Source organism: Dioszegia hungarica (genome assembly GCF_025882075.1).
Source record: "Dioszegia hungarica strain PDD-24b-2 chromosome Unknown MKK02contig_8, whole genome shotgun sequence".
Classification (NCBI taxonomy): Eukaryota; Fungi; Basidiomycota; class Tremellomycetes; order Tremellales; family Bulleribasidiaceae; genus Dioszegia; species Dioszegia hungarica.
The window spans coordinates 5,153,084-5,175,550 of record NW_026515770.1 but is presented as its reverse complement, the minus strand read 5'-3'; the positions used below and the strand labels follow the sequence as shown (position 1 = coordinate 5,175,550).

Sequence of the window (22,467 nt, the reverse complement as noted above, 5' to 3'; positions counted from 1 at the left end):
GGACCTGACGATCGGTGGCGAGACTTTTCTATCCGCCGTCACGTCGGAGCGGATGAAGGGAGTCTAATGTTCAGATATTGCTAGCACGTTCCACAACACGAGCGTTAGTATGCGTAAGTCTATATCCACATTTAGAACCCTCTAATGACAGTCAGCGGCCGCTAGGTTGCTCGGAATGGCCGGATAGCTTGACGGCCAGGCGACCTGCGCACATCATGATCATCCGTCACGCAACCGGATCCACCATCATCCCGCCATTCACCCTCCCCCCTTCCCCTTCTTCCTCCTCTTCCCCAAACATCATTCCCGCCATCTCCTTGGCATACGCCGTACTCCGCACCGCATCCGAGAAGTACTGATACGCATCCTTGATATCCGGAATATCCACCATCGGGCTTTTCCGCCTCAGCGCCAGGAGGGAGGAAGGAGCGATAAGGTTGAGGGCGTAGCGGAGGGATGTTTGGGTGGCCATATTCGCCATGAGGTCGAGGGCTGGTTCGGCGATCTTGACGTCTTCTTCGTCCGCCCTACATTGTCAGCTCAGGTCGGAGTGTGGAGGCAAACGGGGGACATACCGGATCTTGACAATCTCCCTCATCTCGGCCTCGTTGTACATTCCAGTACTGATGATCAACATCCGGTCGAGCAGGTCGACTGGTATACCGTGCGGAGACTTGTATTTTGTGCCTCTTATTCTGGTGATCCCGCGGTTCGAGGCCATGACCACCAGCGGGGCGAGCTCTCCCTCCATCGCTCGGTTGAGGAATGAGAAGCACTCGATGTCCAGCATGTGTACTTCGTCGATGAACAGGACCTGCCGATCAGCATGTCTCACGAGAACAGCAGGAACGAGGTCTGATATACCCCTGGGACAATCTCTGCCTTGCCCTCTTCTCGCCATTCCGCTACTTTGGTGTTGATCTGATCTCGAAGTTCCGGCTTGATCTCTCCAGTATCGCCTGGATCATCAGCTTCTTAGTTAGGCATCGTAAGCTCACCTGCAAAGAGCGCAAGGAACCCCTGCGTCCTCGAGTTGATCACGTCAATCTCATGCAGCGACACCGTATGCACCACCTCTTTCCGGACCTGCAGCTCTCCATCTGGACATGCGACGAATCTTGTCTGACGAGTCAGCTTTGATCTCTCAAGCCGACACAAGCAGACATGCGACCATGAAAAAACTCACGTCTGCGCCCATCGCATCATAGTCTTTCGCCCGACCAAAGCTCCGGCCCAACTTGGAGATCCTCCCGCTCGCCTTATCTATGCTGACCACATCTCCAGCTAGCACCTTCTCCTTCTGGAGCTGGTCGATCATCTTCGAGCCGAGGTCGTATACCGTCTCCATATCTGTTGTTTTGAGGGTCAGACGGCCGGTCTTCGTAGCCTATACCATAAGCTATAGCCTGTCAAGACCACAAGGCAGAGCGTACCCCGGTCACACTCCTATCCACCTGAATCTCCACCACCTCTCCCTCAATCAACTCGGTTTCCTCCTTTATCCGCACACCGATAGATCTTCTGAACGCCTGAGTTAAGGACTCTGTTTTCGAGATCTGCACGGTTCAGCTGTGCTCAGGTGTATCCACGCCAGTAAGCTAACCTCTAATGAGAACACCTCGCTTGCAGTGAGCATAACGAAAGGAACATCGCTTCCCAAGGTCTGCGCCATACCTGTGATATGAGCTCTCGAGTCCGATACAGTACCGGGCATGCCAGCTCACCCATAGCAATAGCAGTCTTCCCTGAGCTCGGCGGACCCGCCATGAGAATAGCCCTCCCCGCAATCCTCCCTTCTTGAACCATCCGCAGAATCACGCCTGCTGCCTTTCGCGCCTTGCCTTGGCCTATCATCCCCTGGGCATTCTGGCGGGGCTCCAGGTTCGCATCTAGACCGAGACCGTGTATGTGCGAGTGAGCGCCTGACGATCAGTTTGACAGCTCCATGCTGCCGTGTGGCTGGGAGGTGGACCAACCTATGCGCTCCATTTTGGTCAGCTCCCTCGAGGAGGAGCTCGGCTGGATTGAGATGTTAGCTGCCTGATTTATCAGCTGCTGCCTGCCGCTGGTTTGGACGCGTCAGCTGACCATGATGCTGGATGTCTGATGTGGATGGTGTTAAAGGGTGAAGTATAGTCACAATATGGCTTAGTTGAGCTTGTGGAAGGTGGACCTACTTTTAATGGTTTCCCCCTTTTCTCCCATTCCTCATCTCGCTTGGCTCGCCAATCCCCTCTCTGACTGTATTTAGGTCAAGAATTGGCCACAAGCCTAGCTATCACACCCACTCACTTGCCCACTCATACCGTCAAGTCTCACCCAGACATGGCTCCTACAGCAGCGCCAGCCGCGGCACCTGCGCCCGAAGCCTCAGCTCCAGCTGTAGCACCCGCTGCATCCGAGTCAGCGGCAGACGGCCCGTCGACTACAGCTCCCGCAGCCGCCGAGGCTCCTGCTGCTCCCCTAACTGCGCCCAGAGTACCCAAGAAGCGCTTGGATCCACATGATCCCTCCCTGGAGCCCATGTCGGAAGTGATGCTCCGCCGACTGACGACGATTCAGAAAGGAGATAACGTGCTGTTGAAGCTGCCGAGCGACAGCGTCAAGGCTGTTGTCGCTTCGGAGACGGGGTAAGTTCAGTCTCACACCTCGATGCCCTGCTGCTCGAGCCATCTCGGATCTCGAAGGTTGCATCAAGGCTGATCCGATATAGCCTGGTCAACCTCGGCAAATTCGGCTCCTTCCCCGCCAGCCTCCTACTCGGCCTTCACTTCGACATCACCTATGAGATCTACGTCGACACCTCCGCCCCGGCCCCATCCGCCATTTTGGCAAAGCACGGGGCGCGAGCTGAAACAGCCGCACAGACCGCGGGGAGGATCATGACGGATCGAGGGGAGGGTCCTTCTGCTTTCGGACAAGCAAAGGGGAAGAAGGCAGCCAAAAAGGGGAAAGAGAGGGAGGCGATTGCGGGTGGACTGTACAAGGGGAACCCGGGCTGGCGGAACTTGCTGAGACCGCTGAAGAGGAGTGACGTTGTTGATGCTGTCGTTGGTGAGTATGCAATCACCAAGTGCAGGAGGATGTACTGATGGGGTAGACGATATTGTCGAGACAAACGAGTTTATCGACGATACCGATATGGTCCAGCAGGAGTTGTTGACGCAGGAGGAGATAGCGGCGATGAGGGAGCAGGGACTGTCAGCGGACGAGATCATGAAGGCACAGATTGCGCGACATGAGCGATTCGGCCTGAAGACGGATTTCAGCAAGGAGAAGTGGAGGAAACGAAAGGAGAAGAAGTGGGTCCTTCCCCATCAAGCCCGGGATCAAGCTGATATTCAGGTATCAACAAACCATTCACGCCATATCCCCCTCCGCCCATAACATGACCAACCACTACTTTGCTCGATCCCCGCAAAGTATCCTGAACCTCCGGGAAGATACCCTCTCCCAGCTTCTCACTCTATCCCACGTCCGCGAGGGCGGTCGATACCTCGTCGTGGACGATACAGGCGGGCTCGTCACTGCCGCCTTGCTGGAGCGGATGGGGAGTGACGGGCGGATCATGACGTTTACGGAAGCGGACAGTCCCCCGGCGTGGGGCGTGCTGAATGTAATGAACTTTTCGCCGAGGGAGTTGGGGTGCGTCAAGTGGTTGAATTGGATGGAGGCGACAGAGGAGTATGAGCGGCGTAAGTAGCTATCGCGTCGGAAGCAAAGACAAAAGCTGACATGGTAGCACCACTGCCTGAAGAAGTCGACATGCCCTCGATCTCCGAGTCCAAGACGATCGCGAGGCAGAAGAAGCACATGTTCCAGACGAAGGAGTTGAACAATACGCGGCGGGAGCTTCACTCTGGGAATTGGGACGGGTAAGCATCACCATTCTTCTCAGCTCCGTCAGCACTGCACGCACTGATCATCAGCCTCATCCTCGCTACCGACCTCAACCCAATAGTCATTCTCAACCGTCTCGGACCCTACCTCGCCGGAAGCGGCACCATCACCATCTTCTCCCCACACCTCCAAGTCCTCGCCGAAACGCTCCAGTTCTGCCGTCATGACCCGTCGTACCTGAATGCCAACCTCACAGAGAGCTGGTCTAGGACATATCAGGTCTTGCCGGGTCGGACTCATCCGATGATGAGTACGAGCGCGACGGGGGGTTATATCCTGCACGCTACGAAAGTGTAAGTCCTTTTAGGTATTGATCGTGGGGGTGTGCACCTTGGCTGACTCGGTCAGGTTTGTCGGGAGGTTCGAGCCAGACTCGCATGTTCTCAGACATAAGCGACAACAGCAAGAAGCGGCGAAGCGGAAGAGGGCCAAGGCGGCTGAGGCTGACGCTGGGCCGAGTGGAGAGAAGGCGGGAGAGCCGGCGGTAGCGGACCAGGCGGAGCAGGAGGAAGATGAGCATATGGACGAGGCGGAGGAGGTGGACGAGATGGAGATATAGCGTCTGCTTGTGCCATACTTTTGTTCTTGTTGCTCGATGCAATCTTGCTCAAATATCACTGATTCGCTGGGCGAAGGCACTCGCATGTATCGACGCAGTGCTATCTAATTATGTCTTGTCCCCCTAATACTGTACGCCTCACGTCCAAGCTAGACCCTCCAGCGCTCAGTATCCTCTCCGTTGCGAGTTCCAGCAGCGCCCTGAGCTTTTCTGGGCCGACAACGAGATTCGGCGGTAATGAAGTAGCAGCGGATGGATCATCCAGGAGACGCTTCGCAGCCTGTAACAAGTCAGCTTGGGCTGTGAGGGACGGTCGTCTCTGAAGATGATATCTAGCTTAGCTCACCTGACGGATGCCCCACCAGTCTCTCGTGCTCGCCGGACCGTCGGCCGCTGTACCCGGTGGTGGGGTCGCCATCTCTATTGCTCGGAGGTAGTATTTCAACGCCAGCTGATAGTCCCTAAACGGTCAGCTAAAGGGTTCGCTAGAAACATCGCGATGATCCATCTAGCTGACGTAGACCCATGAGAGATGGCGGAATACTCACCCCATCGTATAAGCCACACCTCCAGAACGTGACACAGCTCCCCCATCCCAGCCCTGAACGACCAACACATGGCCCAGCGCCGTCAGTCCCTGCGCATACAAGCCCAGCTCGCAGTACAGGTCCGCGAGCAGGGACCAGCCCTGCGCGTCGGTATAGTACGTGTCGAGGTACGTGAGGAGTAGAGGGATAGAGTGGGAGGGACCGAGTGGGAGAGACAGGGCGATCAGGCGTTGATGTGCGGACTGACGGTCAGCTCTGGACTTGACTATCTTCGAAGACCTAACAACTGACAGTGTTCGTTTCTTCAAACTCTAGTATAGCCTCGTAGACTTTCCGCGCCTCCTCGGGCTGCCCGAGCGCCTCATATCGAAGCCCAGCTAATATCCCGACTCTAGGTGAGTCGGGGAACTGCCTCTCTAGTGCTCTCAGCTGATCCTAAACCATCAGCTCATTCTGTCAAGCACTATCAGAGAAATCGGCTCACCGTGGCCCATTCCACCATCCCCATGTCCAGCGCAGCGAACGCCAGCTGCTCTCGGACCGCCCACTCATCCTCGCCCGCCGCGCCTGCGCTGAGGACTTTGGGGGCTAGCTCGACTACTTTTTCAGAGTGCCGGGCACCGATCTGTCGCCATCGTGCGAGCTGGTCTTTGTCTGAAAGGGCCATTGGGTATGTGTGTATGTAGTAGTTGAAGGTATACTGACACCGGTGGCCAGTTGGCTGGCCTGGCCATGATGCATGACAGTCTTGGTGTGGAACATTGGCTTTCCCACGATGATGTGGTTCCGGGGGCACTGGGCAGCGGGACCGCTCCGACCGTCGACCTTTGACCGGCCACCTGCGTTCCGCACTCTCCTCTTACATCCCATCGTAGATCTTTGACCTTCACCATAGCTACTACAGCTTCCCAGATAGAGCTCACAAACGAATCTGAGGGAAACAAGAGACTTGCACTTGAACGTCCCGTTCACAGCTCCAGGACCCATACAGCTAGCGATTAACGCACAATGGCGGCCCCTCTCTACGTCACGCAGTCCGGTCGGCTCTGGCACGCCGGTCTCATCCTCATCGTCACGGTTGGTCTTCCAGGTGAGCTTCCGCCTCGATACGCCTCGTCGGCATGACAGAGTTCTAGCTGACCCCCTCTAGCTCGGGGCAAGACGCACATCTCCCGCGCGCTTGAACGTTATCTCCGCTGGCTCGGAGTCAAGACCCGCGTCTACTCATTGGGGGACTATCGTCGCAAGGTCCTCGGTGGAGCAGAGAATATCCCAGCAGACTACTTCAAGTTGAATAAGAGTGAGCTCGTAGGCCCTCCTTGCGGGAGAAGCCGTAGCTGACAGTCATAGCGGAACGGACGGACGAAACGAATACGCTTCGGCGCAAGATCAAGCTGGATCTGGAAGAAGAGATCTGGGACTACTTCCAGGTCCAGGGAGGGCAGGTCGTCATCTATGATGCGAATAATGGGAATATGAAGTCGAGGAAGGAGACGAGGGACCGGTTTGAGGAGCGAGGGGTACATGTTATCTTCCTTGGTACGTCCACGCTTCTCAAGACGGACCAGTACGAGCTGCATATGCTGACCGCCCAGAATCCCAGTGCGACAAGGAGGACATCATCACTGCCAATATCCGCTCCGTCAAGCTTTCTTCACCCGATGTAAGTAGACAAACACATCAGGGGAGGGACGAAGCTGACCCCGCAGTATCAAGGCTGGGATGCCGACCGCGCGGTCGCAGACTACTGGTCCCGAATCCGCGACCAGCAGGTCTTCTACGAAGAGGTCACGGCCGAAGAAGGACCGTTCATCAAGGTCATGAATGTCGGCGAGCGGATCGAGGTCAACCGGATTGAGGGTGAGTTATGAAATTCAGATCGCGATGCCGATGTATCCTGGTCGTGCCAGATAGCTGACTTGTTAGGATACCTGCAGTCCCGATGCTGTTTCTTCTTGATGAACATACATACTTCCCCTCGAACCATTTACTTTGCACGAGTCAGCTAGCCATTTCGCGAGGTCTTTTCGCAGGCCCCAGCTGATATACCAGTCCGGCCAAAGCTTGATCGAACACTCCTATAAGGCCGACTCGGACCTCTCTTCGGCAGGTTGGGAATACGCAGATCGGCTCAAAGCAGCCGTCATGGCTCGTCGGAAGGCTGTTCGCGCTGAGAGGCGGCGAAAGAGCGAGGTTGGTGGAGAGAGTGAGGAGAACCCGTTGATTGTGAGCTGAGTGCTGCGTTGACGCGGACACACACAGCTCACGTCGCAGGTCTGGACATCGGCAAGAAGGCGAGCGTACCATACCGCCTGGCCTTTTGTCCATTCAGGGTACAAGGTGGTTCAGAAACCCATCATGAGCGAGATCAACCCGTATGTGAACTACAGCTGCGCAATTATCATCAATGCGAAAGCTGATGGCAACAGTGGTGTATGGGATGGTCTGAGTACGCAAGAGGCGAAAGAGCGGTACCCTGATGAGTGGGAGCGGTTCTTGGCCGATCCATATGCTCACCGCGCGCCTCGAGCGGAATCGTACCACGATCTATCTGGTGAGCTGTAACGCTGTGACCCGATCTAGTCCGAGCTGACCATCAGTCCGGGTTGAGCCTATTATCTTCGAGCTCGAGCGATGTCAAGAGGACCTGCTCATCATTGGACACGCCTCTGTTATTCGTTGTCTCGTGAGCTGACGCTCGCCCGGAGAATTCCTGTTGGCCAAAGCTGAATCCGCAGCTCGCCTACCTTGTCGGCCTCCCGCCCAACGAAGTGCCCGCAGTCGAGATCGCCCGGGGCGACCTCGTCGAAGTCACTCCCGCATCCTACGGCGTCGTGTCTCGCGCCTTCCACTTCTGGTCCGGCGAAGGCAGAGGCGACCTGGCCGGCGGAAACCTATACGAGAACTTTGCAGAAGCCACCACGGGCAAAGGCCGGATCCCTGCCGAGTCGGGTGTCAACTTTGCGGCGGACGCGATGGACATGGAGCGCGAGGCGAGGGATGAGCAGGATATGGATAAAGAGAGGAAGAAGAGGATGTCGGCCGGTATGGGGTTGGGGTTGGAGAAGATGAAGAGTCTGGAGGGGGGCAGGGGGACGGCGTCGGCCCCGCCAGAGGTTGTTAGGGAGGAGGCGGAAGAGGCGCGGGAGGACTTGTTTGATGAGCAGGAAGGAGAGGCGACTGGGCAGAAGCGCGATGGGAGGGCTAGTGAGTTGTCCGTCGCAGGTCGATGGGCGGGAAAGCTGACAGCGATAGTGAGCATCATTCAGATCTAGGCCCTGCTTGACTACAGGATATGAGGGGGGATAAGGCGGCACGCGAAAGATTGCGAAAAATGGGGTAGATTTGGTAACTGTATAGGCCGGCTCAAGATGCATCTGGTTGTAGAGTTTCCTGTCTTTGATGCAGCAGACGCTGTATTATCTGCTCAAGATCACCGCCATCCCCATCTCCCAGACCGCTGATCGCTTCGGCGTCTCGCTCCGCAAAGGCCTCATTGGAAGGGTCTAGCACGGCCCAATTTGGAGATTTGCCTTCCCGGACCCAATCAAAGTCCTGCACATCGTGATGCTTGCTGGTATATTCCTGCTCGGATGAGCTCTCGGATCAGGACAAGCGAGATTATGAGGGAACTCACTGGTTGTTGCAGGAACAACGGGTAAGGCCCAAAAGCGAGCGCCGAGCAGTGTTCGATGATAGGCGTTGAGGGTACGTGGAGGAGGATAGTCGTACTTCGAGAAGAATGTATACGGAACTGCAACAAGTCAGCTGTTGTGCAACGGTCATGGGTACCTATCAACGGACCTGCTGCGCTCCAAGAATGACCAAGCAGTCTTCCAGGCCTTCCATGATTGCACTCCCTTCCATCACGGGTACGAGCAGCACGCACCGCCGAAGGCTCTTGGCATGGATTGACGTTGCTTGCGCTGTCGAGGGAGGAGTGGCGTTCCTTCCGCTGGTTCCTGAGGTTTGCGGAGGCGGTCGAAGATCAATTATACAGGACGAGAGCGACTCGAGGGTAATTGTGTATCCACCTTCGACGTCCGAGGGGGCTCGCACGAGCTGACTGGAGAGATTCGAGATAACATGAACGGGACCGGCAGCCGTAGCTGCGTTTGCTGATACCGGCAGAGTGGACTGTTTAGGTGTAGGAGCTGACGGTGCCGATGCCGAAGAACCGGGAGTCGGTGCCTCCCCTTCTGCCTTGACCGGCGCCGCTTTCGATTTCCCGGCTGAGAATGCGAACCGTGACTTCGGCTTGTCCTTAGACCTGAGTTGCGATAGCTTCGACTCGAGCTCTTTCAGCTGCTGCTAAGGTCAGCTACTCCATTTCTTTGGCCCAGAAAGGCGGACAGGGAATCATAGCTGACCAGCTCACAGCTCCGCCTATCGTACGCAGGGAGAAACGCCAGATTTTCATTCAGTCCCGCTCGAAGAGCGTGAAGACGGGTGGTGATGTCCGTGAGCGAAGGAGGAGTGGCTTCGAATAGCGATAGGATGTTTAGACTCGTCAGCCGCTAGCCAAGCCACTGGAGAGCGCGAGACGCGAGGAGGCGTTACGGGTCGGTCTCCTGCGTTTGGTCCTACTTACCTCGCTTATCGGCTTGAAAGGTGCTGTGGAAATCTGCAGAGACGGCTGTGGACGTCATAGCGAGCGTCAGAGATGGGCAGAGAGGGTGTGGTGGGTGTAGTGCAACAGGTGGAGAGGCGTCTTGGCCGTCAGATCGACGACAATTTCTGAAACACGCGCAGGGATTGAATTTGGCCCTAGCTCTTTGCGCCTGTAGCTCTCTTCACAAAACCCCATCACTGCGCACACTGAGGTCTGCACCGATTCCTAGCTAGATTTATACATCCCCTATGTATGCCGCGAGATCCATCATCCCTGAGTCGGCAAGTCGAGAGAAGCTCGTGAGACTTCTGACTCGTCAGCCAAAGCACGCGCGTGAAGGAATGGGTATGGACTGACCTTTTCCCTCTCAATCATCCCCCGCCCCCTCCTCGTCCCTCTTCCGCTTCATCTCCTTTGTGATCCTCTGCTTGGCCGCATCATGCCTCGCCAGTTCGGGGTTCATGATCGACAGCGGTGACTTGGAGATCTCCTGCTTGAGATCATACATGACCTCGTCGTCGCTGTTGCTGAGGAAGGTGATGGAGAGACCGCGTTTCCCGGCTCGACCGGTACGACCGACACGATGGACCCATCGCTCGATAGAGTCTGCCATAGCCCAGTTAATCACGAGCGACACTGCCTTCGTTAGCTATATCTTTGAAGGTGTAGGTGGAGATACTCACCATCTGGCACATCGATACCCCGACCCGCGATATCCGTCGCCACCAACACCGAGACCTCTCCATCTCGGATCGCCTGCAGAGACGCCTCTCGCTGAGCCTGCGATTTGTCGGAGTGCAGACTGATAGCCGACAGCCCCGCTTGCTGGACATACTTGACGACGACGTCGGCGGTCCTCTTTTGCCCGACAAAGACAATCATGGGCGGTGGGAGACCGATCGTCCTCAAGATCTCAATCAACCTTGCCTTCCTCTTTTCTTCACCCTCAATGAACTCCACTCGGTGCTCGACGGTATCGACCGCCTCACCGGCAATACCGATCGTCACCGTCGCGGGCTTCCTCAGGTACTTCCGCGCCAAGCGGTCTACCGCAGGAGGCATAGTCGCCGAGAAGAGCGTCGTCACTCTCCATCCCTGGAACTCCAACAACGCCTTCTCATCGACATCCTCCGGCTTGGCCAGCGTCGCCGGCATAGCGTCCAGGATGAAGTTGAGATCCGCCTCGAATCCCAAATCCACCATCCGGTCCGCCTCGTCCATGACCACATACCGGCACTGCGAGAGCACAATCATGCTCTTGTCAATCATGTCCTTGAGTCGACCGGGGGTGGCGATGATGATCTCCGCGCCGTTCCGCAGGGCAAACTGCTGTTCCTCGACGGACCGACCACCGATGATGGAGACGGAGGTGTAGCCCATCCGGACGGCGAATTTGGCTGTTTCAGATTCAATCTGTTGTGCCAATTCACGAGTAGGGGCGAGAATGAGAGCGTAAGGGCCGAGATGGCGATTTTCGTCGGTGAGCTGTCCGAGGTGACCGATGTACGCTAACATGGGGATGACGAAGGCGGCGGTTTTACCGGAACCTACAGGTATCAGCTTCAGCTTCGCAAGGATGTTAGGCCGGCCAACTGACCTGTTTTGGCAATACCGATCAAATCCCGATTCTGCATTCCGATAGGAATAGCTTGCCGCTGAATAGGACTGGGCTCCGTGTATCCGACCTCGTCAATGACGTCCAGGATCGTCGCTGGGATAGTCGACTCGCGCCATGAACGCAGAGGTAGAGGTATGGATCCTCCTCGCGCCTGAATCGAAAAGTCTTCTCGGAAGATACGCCAGTCCCGGTCCTTCATCTCATCCAGCGGCTTGTCAGACCAATGCCGCTCATCCGTCGTTCCTCGTCCAGCACGTCTCCGCTCCAACGCATCAGCATGCCTGAACATCAGCTTGACCTACAGACAGAAAGTAATGACGCACTTGTCTGGTATCCCATCCTTGCTCGCTCCATCATATCCCGCCAGGTTCCCTCCCAGCATGACACCGCCCGGACCGAGCCCCTTCGCATCCAGCACCATATTTGGATTATGTCCGCTTGTGTCCTCGTCCGCCTTCCAATCAAAGACAAATTTCTTGTTCCCCTCTTTCCGCAATCTCGGTTTCTTTTGGTCGATCTTTTGCCCCAGATGTCTCGCTCGGATGGTCGTCAACTCCAGGTCGGATAGCGGAGCGAGGTCTCCGGGCTGGCTGGGACGAGAGGGCGAGTTGGATGTAGAGCCGTTGGTCGGCGCAGGGGAAGAGGTGGAGCCGCGAGGACCGCTAGGTGGGGCCAAACCGCGAGGACCACTTGGCGCGCCGTTCGGACCGCCTGGACCAGATGGGCCGCTTGATGGTTGACCTCGGAAGTTCTGGTTCCCTCCACCTCCATAACCGTTCTGCGGCCCGCCATACCCCCCCTGCTGCCCCTGTCCTTGCTGTCCTTGTCCCTGGCCAAACCGGTTGTCCTGCCTCTGGTATCCCCCGTTTTGACCATAGCCGCCATTCTGTGCCTGCCTATCATCTGCAGAGTCAGCTGGTGCCCTCTTCACTGAGTAGCATGCAATCAGCTCACACTGCCCGCCCCCATTCTGCCCATGTCCCCCATATCCACCGCCACCGCCATTCCCATACCGTCCCGCCTCGGCCGTCCTCCTCCTCTCCTCCTCGGCCGCACGGTCAAACTCCGCACGTGTCTGCTTTTCCGCGTCTGCCTTCGCCAGATCCTCCTGCACCTCCGCATTCCGCTTTTCGAGAGCAATCTTCTGACGCTCGGCCTTGGTCAAGAATTTGGGCTGCAGGATGTCAGTTGTGATTGCTGGGAGAATTGAGGGAGAAGGAGCTCACCTTGGCCGCTGCTTCTTTTTCGGCACGCTGCTTCGCGAGGATCTCGTCTACTGAGAGAGGGCCGGCCATCTTGTCTGTGCCGTATGCGTGAGAGTCGTGGAAGAGGGTGAAGGGCAAAGCGAGAAAGCAGCAAGAGAATTGGGTGGCAATACGTACAAGTCAGAGTGGACCACGTGGCGGTGCCGCGCGGGGCTCCAAGGGTAGCTAGCAGGTGCCGGTGCAGCAGCTGCAGCTGAGATCTCGACGCACTACTTCGTCCATCGTACATCATCATCACCGATAGCTGCACCCCACAGGATGTCTTACGCAGCCCGCATGAGGCAGGCCTACCCGTTCAAGGCGGCCTCCACATCGGTAGACCACCTTGTCATTGGCGGAGGGGTCCTAGGTCTCTCCGCAGCGGCTGGACTGGTCAATACTGCCGGTCGAGGGCGGACCACCTTCCTGGTCGAGAAGAGGAATCAGGTGGGTCGCGCTAGGTTCCTTCGTCTGCGATATAAGCTCATGGTATAGCGGTAGCTCTGGCAAAATACTTCGTAAGCCACACTATAATCGAAATCGAGCTATTATTGACTGAGTCCAGCCAGCGGAAAACAGACGTGATACAATCAGGTCCGTTACAGCAATCCATATGTTGCGCTAGCTGACGATCAGGCATATAGTGCGTAAACAGGTTGGCAACTAGTTATGATCAAGCTGATGGTCAGCTACCCGATTGGATCCCTCAAATCGCAATTGTCTATACGAGGCCGCCATCTGCTGTACGACCGGTGTGAAGCGCTCGGCATAGAACACAGGAAGACGCAGAAGGTCAGCTTACATTTGGTGCCACTCACGTCGGACTGAGCTCACGGATCTCCAGCTGGTGGTTGCGACCTCAAATTCACAAATACCTTACCTCGACTACCTTCAGGGTATATCGGTCAACGAGCGGCTCCGACAAGGAACAGGGGTACAAAGTTCCAGCCAGAATGACTCAAGCATCCCTGCATACTTCCTCTCGGGCGATGATGCGCGGGATATGGAGCCGGATCTGTCGCCCGCTGTGAATGGCGCGGTCATCATGACGGAGACGGGCATACTCGACCGAAGAGGTCTCATCCAGAGTCTGGAGAAGGAGGTGGAAGAGGAAGAGTACCTGGAGACACCAGTCGGTGTCGGACTGGGCGTGGGAAGGCGGATCAGAGGTAAAGGGGACGGAAGGGGGCATGGAATGATTGTGCGGGGCACGAGAGTAGTGCGGATCGATGCGGACGAAAAGGGCGGGTGGGTGGTGCAGCTCGAGAGCGGCTGGAATGGGGAAGAGGGGGTCAAGGGGGAGATAGAGGCCGTCAGGGCTCAGGTGGTCGTGAATGCGGCAGGAGTTGGCGGTGCGGAATTGACGGAGGGTGTACGGTCGGAGTGCGGGCGCGTGCCGGAGGAAGTGGTCAGAGGTGAGCTGCAGAGCTTCAGTACGACTGATGAAGTGAAAGCTCATGTGCAGGCGGATATCTGCTGTACACAGGGCCTGGAGTGGAGAATGTCTCGCGCATCATTCATCCATGTCCCACGCGCCACAGCGATGGGGTATCGGCTCGATTGGTAAGCTTTGAAGACCTACGATCCTTCTTGATCAAGCTCATCATCAGTCAATCGATCTGGACGGAATCATTCATTTCGGTCCTGACCTATCGTTCCTAAGTCCAGCATCCCAGGACCCGTCAGATTGGCCTCAACCATCCGAGTCAGACCTTCAAGCGATCGGGCAAGCGATCCAGGACTATCTTCCCAACATCGACCCGTCTCTTCTCCAGCCCGGCTACTCGGAACTACGACCAGCTATCACACATGACGGAGGCATAGGGGATTTTATGATTCGCCACACCGAAGACCGGACGGGCTTGATCGAGCTCTTGGGCTTTGATAGTCCTTTGACCCCAGCTTTGGCGGTCGGTGAGCTCGTAGTGGATAAGGTCAAGAAGGAGATCTGGCGGGGAGGGAGGCAAGTCGATGAGCTAGCTAAGGGCTGGGAGTAGGATAATGTCGCGCGATATGCATCAACGTCATGACGCAGGATTTAGAGTTTTGGGTGAGACTGCCACAAAAGCGCGTCACCTCCACTTGACTCATTCGCGACCCTTCTTTCCTTCTCATCTCACCTTTATCCTTGCCTCGACTCGCTGTGTCATCTACCGAGACAAACCGCGTCCAGCTCCGGCGATAGCTGTACGTAGCACCGCCTCAGCCATCGCGCCCAAATAGGCTTCGTCCGACACGAAAAGGCTGGACGGGACTCTTTGAGAAAAAGCAGGCGTCGCTTCGCCTTCTCCGAGGTGGGTGGGAAGCGCCCAGCCACACCGTCAGCCAAAGCGGACGCGTGACGTCTTCTGTCGTGCTAGCGGAGGAGGGACGATCTCTGCACATCCGCCGCAGCTGGCCAAAAGACACTGAGAACCGTACGAAGGGATGGACACTGTGTAGCACCGTAAGTCAGCCCTTTCTTCCTTCCTTTTCCCCATTCATATTTCTGGCTCTCATACAGAGTGGTCCCTTCCTCGCCCTGGAGGCCTTGACAGCGCTGTCAGGCTTATCAGCGCCTATCACTACTGCCCTTGCTTCGTCAAAGGTCTTCCTGCCCTTCCTGGCCCTACCTTTCCCTAGACTTGTATCCCCTCCTTCCTGCTCCTTTGATCTGCTCCTTCGATCTTCTAGCTCAGAGCGGCGCATAGTCCACTTTTGATCCTTTGTTCGCCACAGACGCATATATGGCGACAGGCTGACTCTGGCAGGACCCCCTCAATCTCTTCTTTCCTCCCCTTGTCGACTCACCCTCACGTCATCCACTATAATGAACGGTCTCTCCCCTCGCTTCGGCCGGGCCGCTACTAGCGATATGGACGACCACGCATCGGGCTCGCGGACGAACGCCGCTCCGCCGAGTCCGTCCGGGTCTACCAGTACCGCTGGGATCGTCTGGCGTAATGGCCAACCTGTGTTGCAGATGCAGGACGCGGTAGTGGAGACTGTGTGAGCTAGCTGGCGCTGTGATGACGATGACAACCACAAGCTGATAGACTAGTGTCACTCACACCACCCGAACCACCACTTCCTTTGCGCCAATCTCCCTCCCTCGGCTACCGGATCCCGACCACCTCCCCATCCCGACCCACCTTCCCGCCGAGATATACCCTCTCGCCACCGAGCCCATCCCGGAGGACATGAAGTTCTTTGCGATGCACATTGGCGGCCAGCGGGTCATCGTCCAGGAGGATGGTACACCTGCTGGACCTTCCCAGATGCTTCCGCTCGAGACGGGCGGCGCAGGCTGGCGGCGGACCATGCAGAGCTCGGGATTCCGCAATGAGATGCCCCGTGTGGGTCTGGCGGGCGCTTTGTCGGGAATGAAGGGCAAGGAGGCTGTAAAGGACATGCGGAAGCGACCGCTGAGCTTCACAAGAGCTGGCGGGCCGTCTACTGCGCCCACGCCGCCAGTGACGGGCGTGCGAGGGCAGAGTCCGCCTCGGAAGCGGGTCCGAGGGCTGGACGAGACCCACCCTCGCGATGGGGCGCTGCTATCGCCTCTGCCGTCGCCGGAGCAAGAAGCGTCCAGCTCGTCCAAGGCGAAGCAGGCATCTGCTTCAAGCTCTCCCAAGCCAAAGCAGAAACCAAACGTCGGCAGCGGTAACGAGCTCGCCGCTCTCTTTTCCCTTCCTACCCTCGTCACGCAATTCGAGACACTCCCCGACAAGCTGCAACAGCACGTCATGATGCAATTCCTGCGTCGGTCTCGAATGCCGACTATCCAGCGGCTCACCTCGTTTGCCGCCATCGCGCTCAAGCGGGATTTCATCACGACGCTACCGCACGAGCTGGCGGTCCAGATTCTGCGGTGTGTCGATACCCAAACGCTAGCGCGGTCCACGCGGGTTAGCCAGAAATGGAAGCGGACGATCGATTCCGAGCGGGCGGTATGGAAGCAGCGGCTGGTGGATGATGGACTGTGGCAGGGGCTGGGGACGGAGGAGGAGGAAGAGGGCTTAATGAAGCAGCGGATGGAGGTGCTGCGGTGGCATGGCCGGATCATGCCCAAAGGGGGTACGCCGAGCGAGGAAGAGCTCATGGACATGCCATCTGCTGGTCCATACCCAACCTTTTCGACTTCGATGGAGCCAGAAATGGCCATCCCGCTCAAACACGTCTACCGGCGCCGGTACATGGCCGAGCAGAACTGGCTGAATCGGACGCCAACACATCGCTCGTTCCCGGGTCAAGGGATGAACGTGGTCACCTGTACCCAGTTCGACCGGGACAAGATCATCACGGCGTCAGACGACCACTCCATTAATATCTATGATATTCAACAGGGATCGCTCAAGCGCCGTCTGGACGGGCACGAGGGCGGGGTATGGGCGCTGGAGTATAGGGGAGATACCCTCGTGACAGGCAGCACGGATAGGACGGTCCGGGTATGGGATCTGGAGACGTACGAGGAGGTCCATACGTTCCATGGGCACAGCAGTACCGTTCGATGTCTCCAGATCGTCGAGCCGGTGCTGGATGAGGCAACGGGCGAGTACATGCCGCCATACCCCATGTTCGTGACGGGGAGTAGGGACTCGAGTCTGCGGGTCTGGAAGCTGCCAAAGAAGGGCGAGCCGCGGTGTAACACATACGTGAGTCTGCGAACCATGCGTGCTGGATTTGAGCTGAATTTGCAGAATGAAGATGGGATAGAGGAGATTCTCAAGCCAGAGGACAACCCTTTCCACCTGCACTTGCTGGCGGGTCACTCCCAAGCTGTCAGGGCGATCGCTACGTACGGCCGGCTATGCCTTTCGGGCTCATACGACTGCACCGTCCGAGTCTGGGATATCATCAAGGGTACTTGCTTGCATGTTCTCACTGGCCACGAGGCGCGAGGTGAGCTCTCCGTCCATTCAACTTGACCTGAGCTGATCTTCCAGTCTATAGTCTGGTTTACGATCGGTTCCGCAACCGCTGCGCCTCCGGGTCCATGGACAATACCGTGAAGGTATGGGACGTCGCAACCGGCGAATGCCTGCATACGCTATCCGGCCATACCGCCCTCGTCGGTCTCCTCGCGACATCGCCCAACTACCTCGTCTCGGCCGCGGCAGACGCCTCGCTCCGGATCTGGGATGCCAATACCGACTCCCTGAAGCACATCCTCGGGGCGCACGGCGGCGCCATCACCTGTTTCGCGCACGACGAGACCAAGGTCGTCTCGGGGTCGGAGGGGAGTATCAAGCTCTGGGACATCCGGACGGGGCAGTACATCCGGGAACTGGTCGTCGGGATCCAATCGGTCTGGCAGGTCGTCTTCAAGGACAATATCCTCGTCGCTGCGACGTCTCGGGCGGGAGCGACCGTCTTCGAGATCTTCGACTTTGGGGAGCTGGACGACTGTAGCGGGCTGGACGACGCGCGGCTGGACGGATACGCCAAGCCCGCGTGGGAGCGGGATGATCCTCGCGAGCCGCAGGCGTATCAATTTGACGATGATGTAGGGGAGATCATCCAGAATGGTACAGGCGGGATGGGGTACCCTTACATGGCCGGCGGGGGCGGATCGGCGGTACGATATCACGGCTCGCGGTTTCGGAACCCGAGCTTCGACCCGATACTAGCCACGCAGTCTGGGCGGATCGGTCCTGCGCGGCTAGGCGCATCTGGCGGCTCAGCTCGGGCAGACAGGGGCATTGCCGGCTTCCCAGAGGCAGTACTAGATCCGGCTGACGCTGCGCAGCTCGCGCAGAATCTGCGCTTTGCCAGTGATCTGGCAGTTCTGGATGCGAATGCCCAAGCGGGGCCGAGCGACCATCACCAGCATCAACCCGGGGACCGGCGATCGAGTCAGCTATCTCGGCAGTCGGACTCGCCTACTCCAGTTGGATCTTCGAATGGCGGTAGGGATATGCTCCGGAGTCTGCGCGGAAGCCGGTCGAGTGCGAGCGGAAGCGGAAGAGGTGATGTCATTGAGGACGATGATGAGGATGGCTGGCCCGAGGGAGTAGACGTCGAGCAGGACCTATACCGGCAGTACCTGGCCCCGAGCGACGGGATAGAGGAACCAGAGGGAGGCAACCCGCTAGATGCCTACCCGGAGGAAGACGATGAGGACGAGCAGATGGGAAAGGAGGACGGACTTGCCGAGCGCGCTGAGAGGTTCGAGAATGACCCAGAGCTAGAGGAGGAAGAGGAAGAGGTGGAACTGGAAGAGGAGAGGTCATCGCCTTTGCCGGGGCTAGGGGCCAGGGGCGGTGGATCGGGAGGACTGGGGAATGGCCAGATGTTTGGTTGGGATACAGGGGTGGATTAGGGGGCTGCAGGGCTGGAGGGAGCTGGCTTAGTGGGGACGGCACTGTACTGCAGGCTGAGCTTAATATGAAGGGAGCTCGAGGTGGCGATAGAGCAAGCTAAGGTCGGGAGACACTGTACCTTATAGAACGAGACCATCACTGTACGAATGACATCTCTTCTTGACATCAGTGGGCACTTTCTTTCCGTGTTCTTGCACGTCATAGCGCGCAACTTGCCAGTCCTCCGCATTATCCTGCCGGCATGACCTCCACCTTTGTTCTCCCCTCGGGCTCGGCGCTCGGCGCTCGGCCCCGGCCTGCCAGCGCCTTCCGCTCGTCTCCCACTGGCTTTTTCCATTCACTTCACCACTCGCTTGCTCACTACATGCTGTAGCAGGCATGGATAATACCCTAGCTAGCACGACAACCCCTCACGCCTTGGTCGACCAGCCATCACACCGCTCCTTCCCATCATCCCTCGAGTTGAAGACGCACATCGCCACCTGCCTTCACCTATCCAATACCCGCCTGATTGTCGCTGCCGACTCGCCCACCATCGATGTGTACGACCTCCACACTGGCCAGCTCCAGGGACAGCTGAACGGTCACGCAAGCGGCGTGTGGGCTCTGGCGTGCAAGGGAGATGTGCTCGTTACGGGGAGTACGGACGCGACTGTGCGGGTGTGGGACTTGAAGGAGATGAAGGAGATCTGTACGCTCCGGGGGCATACTCTGACTGTCCGGTGCTTGGGGATATCTCAAGCTCCGGGGAACGGAGGAGTCGGCGAGGGCGATTTGTTTGGGACTCTCATAGTCTCGGGGAGCAGGGATGGGGATGCCAGGGTATGGCAACTAACTGAAGCCGGCGCTGGGGTCGGGGGAGACAGTGTGAGTGTAGCACTTTGACATTCGAGAGCTTATCGCAGCTTTGACTGATCCTGCAGGTCAGTACGACCACGTCCGACATTGGTCAAGCGGACGTGAGGAGCCTATACGTGCTCAAGGGTCATACACGGGCCATACGAGCCATGGAGGTTGACGGGCGGATCTGCATTACGGGGTCCTACGACTCCACGATCCGAGTATGGGACATCGTCAAGGGTGAATGTGTACATCATCTGACAGGACACGAGAGTCGTAGTGAGTACCTAATAGTGCGGAAGTATGAGAAGTCGCCACTTGCGTTGCTAACTACCTAGTCTATAGCCTGGCATACGATCCGCAGCGGAAACACTGTGCCTCTGGCTCGATGGACAACACCGTCAAGATCTGGGATGTCAGGACAGGCGAATGCCTTCATACCTTACGCGGCCATACGAAGCTCGTCGGTCTACTAGAGATGTCCTCTGAGTACCTGGTTTCTGCTGGCGCGGACTCCGGGCTGCTGATCTGGGATACGAGTACGTATAAGCTCGGGCATACCCTCGACATGGGAGGCGCAGCCGTCACTTGTCTAGCGCAAGACGATGGGCGATTAGTCACCGGGACACAGGACGGAGTGTCGCTCTGGGATCTGAAGACGGGGAAGACGATACACGTAGCAGGTCTGACGGAGGTGCAGGGGGTGCAATCAGCGTGGCAGGTCACCTTGAACGGGGAGGTGTTGGTGGCGGCAGTTTCAAGGGGTGGGGAACTTGTCTTTGAAGTGTTGAATCTGCACAGCGAATGGTGGGCGGGAGGTGTATGAGCCTGTCTCTAGGTTAGCGCAATTCCCCTCATGAGGGGGCGGCTTGAGCTATGCCAGAAGCAATGCAGTAGATGTGCGTCTGTCTTCCGGCTCAATTCAAAACCAGGCGCCCAGGCACGCATCCCTGGTTGAGCTTAGGGTAGGGAGGGTGCGTCGCATCGCGTCAGGGGTTGCCACATCCCTCATGCACCGCGCAGGGCTGCTGGACTGCTGCCTCTCTGATCAGTACTCTAACATTAAGCTATTGGGGAATGTATCCACAGTGCACACATCCCAGAGGAAGGGTGAAAGAGTGTTGATGACCCCTTTTGTAACTAAAAACTGTACTACGATTCCCGTCACTATATGGTCATCTTCTTTGCAGGCAAAATCAAGTATTATAATCGATGCATGTCTACCTTTCTATTCCCAAGATGATTACCAAGTACTTTTACGCTCAACCCCAATTATAATCCCCATGTACCACAACCAAGTGACCCGAGACCGTCACCGATCGCAAAGGATTTGCGGTCATCACGCGACGTTGCGACCCCCTACTTCCCATACAGGATGCTCCTGAGCGGCTCCTCGAAGGTCTCCCGGGGGTCCGCGCCAGTACCCAAGGCAAGCATGAGCTGGATGCGGGACTTTTGGTTGTTGACCAACCCGGACGAGATGGTGGCGTTGCCGGTGGGTACTCGCTCGCTGGGCGCAATCATGCCGACGTTGATACGGACGTGGCGGACGACTGGGATACGGCCGGCAACTCGGGCGATGGCGGCATCGGCGCCGACACCGCCGTTGGGGGAAGCGATGACCAGACCCTTGACGTCGCCGAAGGCAAGAGCGGCCTCGAGCAGGCGGCCATCGAACTCTTGCTGACCGTAGACGATGTCCACGCGAGGGAGGGAGGTGAGGTTGTTGACGTTGAAGGTCTTTTTGACTGAATGATCAGTGCTGACACACATCTATGGAAGCGGAGCTAGCTCACAGGTGGGGGTAGCAGGGCTGTTGTAGTAGAACAGCTCGTTGTTGAAGAAGCCACCAAGGTATCCAGGCTCGGGCGCCTTGAAGGTGTCGAGATAGTTGACTGTGACGTCAGCTCGTACAGTGATCTGGTCAAGACGCTAAGGCTCACCGTGGGTCTTCTGGGTGTACCAAGCGCTGCCGACACGATCGTTCATGGTAATGAGCGCCCCTCTATCCTTTGACAGAGGCGAGGCCGCAGCGGTGACGGCCTGGAGGAGGTTGGCGGGTCCGTCCGCAGAGTAGGCGGTAGCGGGTCGCATAGCACCGACGATGACAACGGGCTTGCCGCAGTTCACAGTGAGGTCGACTGAGATGTCAGCTGAGTCTCGGGATGTTAGATGGCATGACATGATACGCACGGAAGAAGGCGGTCTCCTCGAGAGTATCTGAAGATCAGCGATACCCCAGAGTGGGAGAGGGAAAGACGTACCAGTACCGTGCGTGACGACCACACCGTCCGTGACGGAGCCGGGGGCGCACAGGATCGCATTCGCAGCCTTTGCGATGGCGAGCTGGATCGTCGAGTTCTTCGATATCAGCCTGAGGCATCTTGGAATAGTGGAAAGCGACTCACGATCGAAGGGGAACCGACATTGGCGATCTGATACCCGTAGATGTTGGAGATGTTCAGCATATCCGGTACCGCTGAAAGGTAAGCACCATCCTGGCATAGCAGCTGAGACTCACCTTGAATCAAAGCTTCGACACCAATGGCACCTGCAGAGTAGACTCCCGAGCTGGCAGCACCCGCACCCGATCCGGCGATGGTCCCTCCAGTCGCCATGATGACAACATTAGGGAGAGAGCTGTAACATCAGCTCCCTCTTTGTGCACTGAGAAAGCGAGGAGAAGCTCACCTGTTGTACTTGGACGAGTAGGTCAAGTTGAGACCAGAAGGCGAGACGAAGGGAGAGACATTGTTCCGCTCCCGGACGACATTGACCTTGGCGGGAGAGGCGGCGGCCAAGGTAGAGAGGACGGCAAAGAGGGCCACGGAAAGCATGGTGGTT

The 22,467-nt window shown here is 57.3% G+C and overlaps 10 protein-coding genes across 10 annotated transcripts; 5 read left to right on the top strand and 5 right to left on the bottom strand.

The window, feature by feature from the left end:
* Positions 1-226: 226 nt before the first annotated feature.
* MKK02DRAFT_34088 (putative transcription regulatory protein component of chromatin remodeling complexes) lies at positions 227-1,989 on the bottom strand (the record flags this gene model as incomplete). Its single annotated transcript, XM_053088850.1, has 9 exons — positions 227-527; positions 576-814; positions 865-959; positions 999-1,122; positions 1,187-1,387; positions 1,434-1,556; positions 1,604-1,674; positions 1,725-1,922; positions 1,977-1,989. 9 exons carry the CDS (start codon positions 1,987-1,989, stop codon positions 227-229), a joined length of 1,365 nt encoding a protein of 454 aa, XP_052946812.1.
* A 336-nt stretch (positions 1,990-2,325) lies between these two features.
* MKK02DRAFT_45744 (eukaryotic translation initiation factor 3 62 kda subunit) lies at positions 2,326-4,459 on the top strand (the record flags this gene model as incomplete). The annotated part of the gene is made up of 7 exons (XM_053093590.1): positions 2,326-2,630; positions 2,714-3,054; positions 3,101-3,302; positions 3,346-3,695; positions 3,743-3,875; positions 3,930-4,193; positions 4,249-4,459. 7 exons carry the CDS (start codon positions 2,326-2,328, stop codon positions 4,457-4,459), a joined length of 1,806 nt encoding a protein of 601 aa, XP_052946811.1.
* Positions 4,460-4,559: 100 nt separating this feature from the next.
* Positions 4,560-5,674, bottom strand: MKK02DRAFT_45743 (uncharacterized protein; the record flags this gene model as incomplete). The annotated part of the gene is made up of 5 exons (XM_053093589.1): positions 4,560-4,739; positions 4,806-4,920; positions 5,008-5,249; positions 5,299-5,442; positions 5,492-5,674. The coding sequence occupies 5 exons, from the start codon at positions 5,672-5,674 to the stop codon at positions 4,560-4,562; spliced, it is 864 nt and encodes a 287-aa protein (XP_052946810.1).
* Positions 5,675-6,015: 341 nt separating this feature from the next.
* MKK02DRAFT_34085 (6-phosphofructo-2-kinase-domain-containing protein) lies at positions 6,016-8,282 on the top strand (the record flags this gene model as incomplete). Its single annotated transcript, XM_053088849.1, has 12 exons — positions 6,016-6,097; positions 6,158-6,307; positions 6,358-6,546; positions 6,603-6,670; positions 6,717-6,867; positions 6,934-7,007; positions 7,060-7,233; positions 7,282-7,382; positions 7,437-7,561; positions 7,608-7,693; positions 7,746-8,214; positions 8,263-8,282. 12 exons carry the CDS (start codon positions 6,016-6,018, stop codon positions 8,280-8,282), a joined length of 1,689 nt encoding a protein of 562 aa, XP_052946809.1.
* Positions 8,283-8,373: 91 nt separating this feature from the next.
* On the bottom strand, positions 8,374-9,656 carry MKK02DRAFT_45741 (putative tubulin folding cofactor C; the record flags this gene model as incomplete). The annotated part of the gene is made up of 6 exons (XM_053093588.1): positions 8,374-8,384; positions 8,445-8,592; positions 8,645-8,761; positions 8,812-9,318; positions 9,378-9,487; positions 9,599-9,656. 6 exons carry the CDS (start codon positions 9,654-9,656, stop codon positions 8,374-8,376), a joined length of 951 nt encoding a protein of 316 aa, XP_052946808.1.
* A 330-nt stretch (positions 9,657-9,986) lies between these two features.
* On the bottom strand, positions 9,987-12,532 carry MKK02DRAFT_25127 (Pre-mRNA-splicing ATP-dependent RNA helicase PRP28; the record flags this gene model as incomplete). The annotated part of the gene is made up of 6 exons (XM_053086990.1): positions 9,987-10,255; positions 10,303-11,166; positions 11,217-11,518; positions 11,561-12,050; positions 12,231-12,411; positions 12,464-12,532. 6 exons carry the CDS (start codon positions 12,530-12,532, stop codon positions 9,987-9,989), a joined length of 2,175 nt encoding a protein of 724 aa, XP_052946807.1.
* A 228-nt stretch (positions 12,533-12,760) lies between these two features.
* On the top strand, positions 12,761-14,478 carry MKK02DRAFT_45739 (FAD dependent oxidoreductase; the record flags this gene model as incomplete). Its single annotated transcript, XM_053093587.1, has 8 exons — positions 12,761-12,928; positions 12,983-12,999; positions 13,047-13,075; positions 13,118-13,124; positions 13,171-13,273; positions 13,326-13,896; positions 13,947-14,044; positions 14,092-14,478. The coding sequence occupies 8 exons, from the start codon at positions 12,761-12,763 to the stop codon at positions 14,476-14,478; spliced, it is 1,380 nt and encodes a 459-aa protein (XP_052946806.1).
* Positions 14,479-15,335: 857 nt separating this feature from the next.
* On the top strand, positions 15,336-17,963 carry MKK02DRAFT_24662 (WD40-repeat-containing domain protein; the record flags this gene model as incomplete). Its single annotated transcript, XM_053086916.1, has 3 exons — positions 15,336-15,469; positions 15,522-17,362; positions 17,407-17,963. Coding segments are annotated over 3 exons (2,532 nt in total), but the record flags the coding sequence as incomplete, so codon positions are not given.
* Positions 17,964-19,161: 1,198 nt separating this feature from the next.
* On the top strand, positions 19,162-20,449 carry MKK02DRAFT_45737 (cell division control protein 4; the record flags this gene model as incomplete). Its single annotated transcript, XM_053093586.1, has 3 exons — positions 19,162-19,650; positions 19,707-19,863; positions 19,962-20,449. The coding sequence occupies 3 exons, from the start codon at positions 19,162-19,164 to the stop codon at positions 20,447-20,449; spliced, it is 1,134 nt and encodes a 377-aa protein (XP_052946804.1).
* Positions 20,450-20,982: 533 nt separating this feature from the next.
* Positions 20,983-22,460, bottom strand: MKK02DRAFT_34081 (asparaginase; the record flags this gene model as incomplete). The annotated part of the gene is made up of 8 exons (XM_053088848.1): positions 20,983-21,371; positions 21,420-21,518; positions 21,567-21,764; positions 21,817-21,843; positions 21,888-21,984; positions 22,032-22,102; positions 22,145-22,263; positions 22,315-22,460. 8 exons carry the CDS (start codon positions 22,458-22,460, stop codon positions 20,983-20,985), a joined length of 1,146 nt encoding a protein of 381 aa, XP_052946803.1.
* Between the last annotated feature and the right edge of the window lie 7 nt (positions 22,461-22,467).